The sequence below is a fragment of the Triticum aestivum genome, chromosome 6A (assembly GCF_018294505.1).
Source record: "Triticum aestivum cultivar Chinese Spring chromosome 6A, IWGSC CS RefSeq v2.1, whole genome shotgun sequence".
Classification (NCBI taxonomy): Eukaryota; Viridiplantae; Streptophyta; class Magnoliopsida; order Poales; family Poaceae; genus Triticum; species Triticum aestivum.
This window is the reverse complement of record NC_057809.1, coordinates 14,458,236-14,469,162: the sequence shown is the minus strand read 5'-3', so window position 1 is coordinate 14,469,162 and position 10,927 is coordinate 14,458,236. Positions and strand designations below refer to the sequence as shown.

General features: G+C 46.8%; 1 protein-coding gene across 1 annotated transcript; it reads left to right on the top strand.

Annotated features, from left to right (window-relative positions):
• The first annotated feature begins 920 nt into the window (after positions 1-920).
• LOC123131680 (lysine-specific demethylase JMJ25) lies at positions 921-10,251 on the top strand. Its single transcript, XM_044551350.1, has 16 exons — positions 921-1,258; positions 1,645-1,698; positions 1,796-1,849; positions 1,954-2,085; positions 2,486-2,616; positions 2,802-2,901; positions 3,567-3,699; positions 4,339-4,402; positions 4,482-5,388; positions 5,910-6,239; positions 6,757-7,587; positions 7,669-7,741; positions 7,827-7,912; positions 8,180-8,299; positions 8,437-8,507; positions 8,992-10,251. Exons 1-16 carry the CDS (start codon positions 1,025-1,027, stop codon positions 9,926-9,928), a joined length of 4,257 nt encoding a protein of 1,418 aa, XP_044407285.1. The 5' UTR covers positions 921-1,024; the 3' UTR covers positions 9,929-10,251.
• The last annotated feature ends 676 nt before the right edge of the window (positions 10,252-10,927 follow it).

The following is a 10,927-nucleotide window of genomic DNA, read 5'->3' as shown; positions in this document are numbered from 1 at the left end:
GGTGGATCAGAAGAGTTTTCCCTTCTCAAACAACAGAGTTTGCTCGGCTTCGATGAGGAAAGGGTAGTCCTGGCCATGGGCAGCCCGGCCCGACGCCGCTCCCGGGACGGGCTCGGTCCCTAGATTTGAAGCCTGAAGGCCGGGCCTGGCCCGGCCCGGCCCCATCGTTTTCCCGAAGGACGGGCCGGGCCGGCCCGAAGCCCGACGGGCTTTTACGTGTTCGGGCCAGGCTCGGGCCCAGAAAACAGGCCCGACGACCGGGCCGAGCCGGGCTCGGGCCTGGGTTTTTTGCGTCGGGCTTGACTAGGCCCGTCCCGAGGTATGGCCAGGTATAGGGAGGGGCGAAGACGGCGACACGCCTCGGCTCGCTCCAGTGCTTATAGTCGTCGCTATTTGGCCTATGGATCTGAATGTATTTTTATTTCTGGTGTTCTTTGTACTACTTTGAGAGTTGGTGAATTGATTGAAAGTCTTTTTTTTCCCCACAAGTTAGTGTGTTCGTGCAGCTGACTCGAGGCCTGTTCAAACCCCGTGCTATCCATGGGCCGGCCGGCCCGTTGTCTCGCCGCGAAGAACCGGCGGCAAGCGTAGCGGCGCCCACCAGTTTCGAAGTTTCGAAAGGCGCACGCACGCTCGGTCCCCAGCCCGCGAAACCCGAAACCCCCCGAAAAACCAACGGCGGCCGGGCAGCGGATTACTATTTGGGATCTCATTATTTTTTCCCATTTAGTACTCTCGTTCCCCTCCGCGAGTCCCTGCCGGCGGGCCCCCACTTTCCCCGCGCCGGGGGGGCCCAGGGGCCGGGAGCCCGTGGACCGTGGACGACGCTGACGCGCGGGCCCCGCCCCGCGGCGCTCGCTCGCCCGCCCGCCCGTCCGTCGGTCTCCTACTAGTCCTCGGGCTCGGGCTCGAGTTCGACTTGGCTGCTCCGGCTCAGACCCAGACACCGACCCGAGGAGCCGAACGAACCCATCCCCCTCTCCGCCGACGCCTCCGATTCCGGCGGAGCAGCAGCAGCAGCAGCATGCCGCCCAAGCGCGGGCGGGGCCGCGGGAGGGGCCGGGGCCGCGGGAGGCCGCGCAGGGAGGTCCCCGTCGCGGACGAGGCGAGCGGCGGGTGGGCCGACGACGACCTAGGTCTCCCGGCCACCCCCTCCGACTCGACCGCCGAGGAGCCCAGGCGCGGGCGCGGCAGGGGCGCCCGGGGGAGCCGCGGGCGAGGGCGCGGGCGCGGGCGACGGCCCGCCGTCGAAGCCGAGGTAACCTAGCGCCGTACCCCGCTACCTAGGTCTCCCCTCCCCTCCGAGCTCGACGAGAGCAGCCGGCCGCCGCGGGGAGCGTCTCGGGGACCCGTCTCGGCGCGGCTACCGGGAGCTGCGGCCGTCTCGTTGGGTTGCGCTTCGTTTCGTCCCTGCCTCTTTTTTGCCTGCTTCCGGGAGGAGCGCTGGCTGGGGGATTTTAGCCCAGGCCGCCACCCGCATCTAACCTAGGGTTTGGTGGTCGGTGTCGCCCAGCCTGTAAGCCTAGTATATCCATGAACTAGGGTTTTAAGCGCGCCGCCACTCACAATATTCAAACACATACCAGCGGATTTCAGCAGCTCCCCCTAAATAAACGCTTAATGGTTGCTTGGTCGTGGTGGCAGGAAGACGACGACGCGAAGGAGGTTGATGAGGAGTTGCCACCGCCTTCTACTGCGGTGAGTATATTTCCCCGCCAACTTTTCCATGTGGGGGAGCTTCGGCGGAGCTTACTGAAATCCTCAATGGCTGGTTGTTGTTGGTCCTGGGTTGCAGGAGAACGGTGTGGACAAGGGCAACGAAGAGATGCCACCGCAGGATTCTGCCGAGGTCATTGTTTTTTCTTATAGCTTGCAAGTTTGATGGATTGGATTATTTTAGAAGGCAGTAATCCTTACATTGTTTCATCCTTATTACTGGTTTCTCTATTACAGGAGAAAGACACAGAAGGGGGAACGCAGAACTTGAGACCAGCAAAAAAACGCAAGAGGGATCCTGTTGCTGACCCCTCTTCACTTGGGCCTAGGCCTGCACGACTTAGGAAGACGCTGAATCCTCCACCTAAGGTTGCAAGCTCCTTCTACCTTTCTTGTTAATACTACTGCCGTCCCTTCAGTTTTCAGGTCTAATGAGTGGTGGATGAATGATTATGACTGTGTGTGATGTGCTCACGTAGTTTGTGCATTATTTGTAAGAACATTTTTAGTTGCTGGTATGTTTTTCATATATTAGACAGACAGCCACATTCTAATTTTCATTTGCTTTTGTATATATGTAAACAAGAAGCATAACCGGCAATATACATACATTCTCTAAGCAACGCTTCAGCTACCAAAGAAATAGATGTGAAATACTTTACATAAGAAGTGCCTACATTTTCCAAATACCTGCTCACATTTTAACCTTTACCTTTCCCAGTATGTACATAGCACATGACATGTTTTTGTTTGTGGCTGGCATTTGCAGGATACAAAAAAGAGAGATGGAACTTCAAACATGTGTCATCAATGCCAGAGGAATGACAATGGAAGAGTCGTGCGATGTCTGGGCTGCAAAGAATATATGAGGAGATACTGCATGCTGTGCATAAATCGCTGGTTTGTGCCCTCTAAAAGCATTCATGTTTGCCACCTGGTTCTGTTGTGTTTGCCTGCCTGTTTTCTTAGAGTTATAGCACTTGTGTTTTTTTCATCTCTTATATTTTGCAAGTACTTTGTGCAGCCACCATTATGTGTTCGCTCACAAAATGACCTGGCTTGTGTTTGTGGCGTGATCTGAACAGGTATCCACATTTAACAGAAGATGACTTTGTGAATAGTTGTCCATTTTGTCGCAATAATTGCAACTGCAAGACTTGTCTGCGGAAAAACATAATAAGCAAGGTATGCCTTCAGCCTTGTGTTTCATGCTTCATTTCAAATTTGTTTTCTGTCTGCACTCTGCAGTATGTTTGATACTCCCATGCCTCTATACACTTGCATAATCCCTGAAACAACGTGAAGGGGCAAATGACACGCATTCCTGTTGCTTTAAATTTGTGTTTTTTTACTTTAGTGTGGTGTACAGTAAAAAAAGTTGCCAATGCTGTTATAGCATAATGGTAAGCTCTCCAGGTGAGGGAGCTGCGGGCCAGGGCTCGAACCCTTGTGGCACAAAAAAAGGGCACCTAGCTGGCTCCCCTGCTAGTGGCTGTGCCTGTGGTAATGCTACGACCCGGGGGGGGGGGGGGGGAGTGGTCGCCTGTGGTAATGCTGTGGCCCATATGGGGAGGGCAGTGATCGCCGGCCCAGGTGATGGTGTGGCCCTATGGGGTGATGCCAGGGTTCAGGGCCTTTCTCGGTTCGTTGGCTGAGAGTTTCTTCTTGGTGAAATACCGTGGTGTGGTCTAACCCCACCGTTAGAGTACTCTGTAGTAAAAAAGCTTCCTTTTTGAGAGTAATGAAGTTGGTGGGCGTTCTGTCTAGTCATTAAAATTTGAAATAATTAGTCACCATCAGTAAGAACACAAACCTAAATTGCTTGTTTGTTCCTCTTATTTGTTCCACAGGTTGACAAATGGAAAGTATCTGATGAAGATAAAATTAAATTCTCTCAACGAACTATACACTTTTTGCTCCCATGGTTGAAAAACTTCCACCATGAGCAGATGCAAGAGAGAAGTGTTGAGGCAGCAATTAAAGGTATTACTGTTGGCTTGTTAAAATGTCAGTTTGTTAATTTCTAGCTTAAGAGCATGATTCTACCGTGACCCTTTGTTGTTTCAAGTGTTGACTCTCCAATACAACCATTGACCACTTAGTTTTTGCATCGATCTGGAATTGATACTATAAAAATATACCAGTATCGTATATGTGAGGCAAAATCAAAATATTTGTGTTAATTAGTTATCCAAATTTAAGAATTTTGACTGCATGCATTCCAGGATGGACTTGTTATCTATTTAGGCCTCCTTTGGTTTAGAGGAATCTTGTAGGAATTTCATAGGATAGGATTTCTATAGGAAAAATACCTTTAGAGCCCTTTGGTTTGTAGGAATGAAATCATATTCCTATGGAGGAATTCTTCCTATCCTCCACATTTCATAGGAAAATAAACATTAGCCTAGACTCAATGGAAAAAAAATCCTATGATATGAATCAAAGGGCATCTCCTTTCCTATTCCTACTCATAGGATTTGAGATACATGTCATCTCATTTCCTATGACTTCCCTATTCCTATGATTTTCCTACCCTATGAACCAAAGGAGGCCTTAGGAATAATGAAAAAGTCAGTCAATGTTCCAGTGGCTCTGCTGTTTCTAATGTTGCTTTCTTAACAGGCATTGATGCATGTGAAGTGAAGGTTCCACAAGCTAATTGTGCAAAAAATGAGCGGATATTCTGGTTAGTCTTGCTTCATTTTTTAAGTGTGCAAATTAGTTGTTGCTTTTGGGTGTCTAATTCATAGTTCTCTTTGGGACAGTAACAACTGCAGAACATCTATAGTTGACTTCCACAGAAGCTGCAATAAGTGTTCCTATGATCTCTGCCTAATTTGCTGCCGGGAGCTTCGTCTTGGGCGTTGTCCTGGTGCTGCTGCTGCAAGTATCACGGTCCTTACACAACCTGAGGTAGAAGGCAAGGAAAATTTGCAACAGACAAGTAGTCATGATAATGCCGTGAGTCAAAAGATTCCTGATGGACAGAATGGCCTGTTGAGGGACGGTGCAGTTCCTGTTGAGGATAGTGCTGCTGCTGCAAGTAGCATGGTCCTTGCACAACCTGAGGTAGAAGGCAAGCAAGATTTGCAACAGACAAGTAGTCATGATAACGCTGTGAGTCGAAAGCTTTCTGATGGACAGAATGACGTGTTGATGGACAATGCAGTTCCTGTTGAGGATAGTGCTGCTTTGAGTCAATGGAGGGTAAATAGTAATGGAAGCATACCTTGCCCGCCAGATACATTTGGTGGTTGTGGAGATTCTGTTCTTGAACTTAAGTCATTGTTGGAGGAGAATGCTGTTTCTGACTTGTTGGAGAAGGCCAATGCAGAGGGCAACAATGAAAGAGTGCTGGAGGTGGGAGGGTCAAAATGTTCCTGCGTCACTGACTCTGGTGATGCGACATCACAGAAATTGGCTAGTAGAGAGAACTCGAGCGACAACTACATATATTGCCCAAATGCTAGAGATGTTCAAAATGGAGCTTTGGATCATTTCCAGGAGCACTGGTTGAAGGGTGAGCCTGTTATTGTTCGTAACGTGCTTGAATTAACTTCTGGGTTGAGCTGGGAACCAATGGTTATGTGGCGGGCTGTACGAGAAAAGAAAGAGAAGGATGAACGTGAGCGGCTATGTGTTACAGCTCTTGAGTGCCTGTCGTGGATGGAGGTAACTGGCATTCATAATGATTATTCTTTTTTAGAATAGCATCAGTAGAATTATCTGTGACAACTGATATCAAGAGTACTGGATGCATAGATCTTTGAAATTCGTTAGATTACTGATGCAGAGTATTGCTTTTATTAACTGCTTGATTCTGTTTCTATCAGATTGATATTAATGAGCATGGAAAATTTCTTGGAATGTAGTTGGTTCTTGTGTGTATGTCTGAATTCATGATCGGTTTGTGCGCTTAGTAAAACATAAGAATTCAAGTTTACAGAATTTCTATGAATATAACTTCTGTTTCTGCCTGCACCACCATCTATAGTATTCTCATATATTGATGTGTTTCTGGTGGTGGGCAAGTCCCAAGTGTTCCTTGTATGTTCAATATGGTTAAGCACGGGGGTACTATGGTTGCCTCTACTGAACTTGATTTCATATATTGCACTTGGCATCTAGACCATTTTTATTTTGACATTTAGTATTCTTAACACTACCATTACTTTTGATGAATTCAAATACAGGTTGAAGTAAACACTCACTTCTTTTTTGATGGGTATTCTCGTGGGGCTGTTGGTCCAGAGGGTTTGCCCTTGTTACTCAAGCTTAAGGATTGGCCACAACACAGCTCATTTGAGGAGCGATTGCCACGGCATGGTGCCGAGTTTGTGTCTGCTTTGCCATTTCGTGAATATACAGATCATAAATCTGGTCCTCTTAATCTGGCAGTGAATCTTCCAGATGACGTCATAAAGCCAGACCTTGGTCCAAAGACTTACATTGCATATGGCGTTGCTCAGGAATTAGGAATTGGTGATTCGGTCACCAAGATCCATTGCGACATGTCTGATGCGGTAATAAATTACTATTTCTTATGCTTCCTTCCATTCATATATGTACACATTATGGTTTACCATCTAGTTCATTTGAATCTGAAATTGTTATGCTTATATTTTATCCTTGTGGTATTTACAAAAAGTGGCGGGAAGTAGTTTAGGGTTGAAGTTAGACTAAAGCTTCGGCAGGTGGGTTTGCAATCTGGCGCGCCACCACTACATGCTAGGAGATTCGAGTATCTATACATCCAGTTGAGTTGAACACTACATGAAGATAAATATCACGTATAGATGGTGTAGGTGTAACTGCCTGGTAGATTCTGAGTTTGCTCTTGTTGCTTTCAGTCAAGTCTCCATGCTATGGTTTTGCCTTAATGCTAGCCATATTAGTTAACATTGTTGGACTCTTGGTTGTTTATTACTAAACCCAGCTGCCACAGTGACCTTTCCCCTGGTTTGGTGTCTCCGTTTGGCAACGTTCTGATTTCCTTGTTTAGTTTTATGAATGATATCCTGTTTCATATTGTATAAACAGGTCAATATCCTAACACATACTGATGAAGTAAAGCTCAAGGCAGAAAGGATTACAGCGATTGAGAAAAAGAAAGAGAGTTTGGCCAGAGAAGAAGACAACAGAAATCTTCAAGCTTCACAAATAGACCCTGATTGTGACATGTCAATAGCTCTCAGTGAAGGAACTGAACATGGCTCAGTCATTGAGCAGGCATTATCTGATGCTCTTTTAGATGAGCGGCATGGGGCTCATCAAGATGTGGTAGCAGATGAAGCTGAGGGAAACTTGACTGTGAATGGGCGAGTGGCCATTGAAGGTGAAGGGGTTCACAAAGATGTGGTAACTGATGAAGCTGAGGGAAGCTTGATTGTGAATGGGCGATCGTCCATGGAATGTGATGTGGATCATCCAGATCTTCCCATTTCCAAGGAGATAGCAGAAGACACAGTTAATGAGAGGGAGGATGAGGGTAATGCTTTCAGCAGTGAAAATAAAAGTGAATCTCCAGATAATACAGGTGCTATTTTTGAACCTACTGGTCATCAGACCCGACCCAGACGAAGTGGCGCTCGTTATTCTAATTTATCAGAGAGAGAAATGAAAGCAAGCAAAGAGAGAAAAAAGAAAGCAAGCACAGAGAGAAAAAAGAAAGCAGGCACAGAAGATGAGATGCGTGGATTTCCCATATATCTTGAGCCAAAAGACGATGGTCTCCCATTTGCAGAGGGAAATCAACCAGAGGGTGGTGCATTGTGGGATATATTCAGACGGGAAGACGTCAGCAAACTGCATGAGTATCTAACAAAGCATTCAGTGGAGTTTAGGCATTACAACTATGAACCAGTGAAGCAGGTGATTAGCTCTATTAACTGTTTGACCATGGAATACCGTATGGCATCTTATTCTCATGTCGTGTAACTGTTTATCTTGCAGGTTATTCATCCTATACATGACCAGTGCTTTTACCTAACAGATGAGCACAAGAGGAAGCTTAAGGAAGAATATGGTCAGTAAAGAATAATGATGTCTTTTGGAAGATTAATGTTACCTCAGTTATTTACTTCCTGGTTCTTTGCCCATTGCATATGCAGGAGTCGAGCCTTGGACATTTGAACAGAAGCTTGGTGATGCAGTCTTTATTCCTGCAGGATGTCCCCACCAAGTCAGAAATTTGAAGGTATGATATGCCATGCATGGAAAAAGTTGCTGATTTCCTCTGGCAGAAGTGCCATACTTCTGAATAGAAATGACTGCTTTTTAAGTTTGACCATGTATATAGAAAAATATAATAACATCCAGAACATCAAATATATATAGTATGAAAATGTACGCAGGTTTATCAAGTCAAATATATTTAAGCACAGAAAATATAGTAACATGACCATGTATATAGAAAAATATAGCATCTCTCTTTTTGTTGACTGCTTCTTTTGTTCTTGGACAGTCATGTATAAAGGTTGCACTTGACTTTGTTTCTCCGGAAAATGTACAAGAGTGTATCAGGCTGACAGAAGAGTTCCGTCTGCTTCCAAAAGGGCATAGGGTGAATGAAGATAAGCTAGAGGTCTGCTGTTCTTCCATACTCTCCTGTTTTATGTCTACACATTTTTCTTTTTATTTGATCATGCAATATATTAACATTCTTGTTCATACATCGTATGTTGTCTAATTCTGAAATCCTGTGACAATCTGAACTGCCAGGTTAAGAAGATAGCTTTTCATGCAATCAAAAGAGCCATTCATGATTTCAACAAAAAACCTGGCGACAAAAGGTTAGTGGCAGCAACTCCCAGCATGGTCTGAACTTGCTTTTGCTATGACATAAAATGTACCAACTCTGGAGATGAGTAAATAATGCTACATTAGCGTTCCTGTGTATGTCCGCCTACTGCTGTGCTATACACACTTTTGTAAGGCCCCTTTATCTGTAATCTGATTATTATGTAAATAATGGTGCATTGGCGATCTTATGTGCTGCTGAGGGTCCTTTTGAAAATGAATTAAGTGAACTCCATTCACATGTTCATTATTCCCCAAACAAAACTGTGGCACATGGATTGATACTGTTGCCATGCAAATTTTGTGCAGATAAACTGAGTTGATTTACAAAATTTAAAATTCCCATATTGTGATCTGAGAACCCTTCATACACTGATGGTTAAGTAGGTTAAGATAAACCTGGACGTGGTTAAGTGCTTTATCAGTAGGATATGATTTACTCTGTAAATAATGAGAAATATTGTTTTCTTTCACCAGCTCTGATGATGAAGGTCAAGATAAAACTGGACGTGGTTTGAGAAAAAGAAAATCTGTTCTGAAAAAAGGAAAACCTGGTCGTCCGAAAAGAGGAAAACCTGGTCCAAGTGAACCTGCAGAACCAGAGGAGCACGAAGAACAATCAGCTCAGGAAATGTCCCCAGCTGAAGATGAAGGTGCAGAAATGGAGTCAGACCAGGGACAATCGGCTCTGGACATGTCTAAAGTGAAACCTGGTGCAAGTGTCCGGCGTGGTTTGAGAAAAAGAAAACCTGGTCGTCCGAAAAAAGGGAAACCTGGTCGTCCAAAAAAAGGAAAACCTAGTCCAAGTGAACCTGCAGAACCAGAGGAGCAAGAAGAGGAATCAGCTCAGGAAATGTTTCCAGTTGAAGACGAAGGTGCGGAAATGGAGGCGGACCAAGGACAATCAGCTCTGGGCATGTCTGAAGCGAAAGATGGACCTGCAGAAATGGAGGAGCAACAGGAACAGTCAGCTCTGGGCATGTCTGAACCTAAAGATGAACCCGCAGAAATGGAGGAGCACCAGGAACAGTCAGCTCAGGACATGTGTGGACCTAAAGATGAGCCTGCAGAGATGGAGGAGCGCCAAGAACAATCAGCTCTGGACATGACCGAAGCTGAAGACAAACGTGTAGAAATGGAGGTTCACCAAGAACAACAGTCAGCTCTAGATATGTCTGAAGATGAAGGCGGAGCTGCAGAAATGAAGGGGCACCAGGGCAAGTCAGCTGAGGACGTGCCTGAATTGAAAGATGGAGCTGCAGAAATGGAGGTCACGCCTGAACCTGCCAAAGAGGAGCCTGCAGAAATGGAGGAGGGCCACAAGCGACCAGCTGATGGCATCCATGAAGCTAAAGAAGATCCTGCAGAGGCGCATGCGCAGCAGGCTCAGGCTACCATGCCTAGAATGGCATGAGGGGCAGCGCCAGGCTCTCCTGCTTGACTTTGCGCCCGTCACCCCCGAGATCTCCGCGGCGTCGTATTTTGACTTAGACCATGTTCCACCTGTATGACTATGACCATAGCCGTTGCAGCATTTTGAGGGAGCGCATCGACAAGAGATTGTCGAGCTCCCTGACCCACGTTCCTATAGTGGTTGTCTTATCTGTGGGCTGTGGAAGACTGAATGAACAGCCCTGATTATTTTGGTGGTAGTATTACCTTGTAAGCTGGGACTTGCATATGAAGCACGCACCATGTCAACCTCTAGTCACCGTATTAATTACTGTTGGGTTAGTATTTGTCTCGAGTCCATGTGCGTCTTCCATTCATCTGTGCCTGCCGTTGTGCATCAGCGCTGCTCTTGACGTTATTCTCTAGTGACGGTGCTGGTTAGTAGTAGTGGTTTAATACCTGTGCTGGTTGTGGTGCTATGAGCGAGGGATGCATGGTCGGGGCTGCTGCCCATGTCGCGTCGTGCGCGCTGACCGTACCACTGTGAGGGTGCCGCCATGGTCATGACTGCGTTCCTCACTGCCCAGCTCGTCGATGGCGCTGGTAGCGGGCTGGCGTATCTGACTTCTGCAGAGGCAACTCCGACCACATTTGGTTCGTCCCTATCTGTTTGGTTTTCATCTGCTCGCGAGCCTAAATTTGGGCTGGGTTTGCTTCGAAACGGACCGGGCGTAGATGCGCATGATGCCCGCCCATGCCCTTCCCTCGGTGGCACTTTTCCCCATTTCCCTCTTACCACCCAACACCCTCTCGCCATAGGCACCGTGCTAAACCCTGCCGCCATTGCCACCGGCGTGGACACTCGCCCCATGTGCTTGAAGAAGCTGAAGAAGGTGCTCATGCTGGAGCAGACGGTCCATGAAGAGGGCTGACCGGAGGTACAAAGATGACCTGCCCTCCATAAGCAGAGTCGTCGTGCACGGTGAGCACCTGCTCTGTTCACCCTCCATAAGCAGAGTCG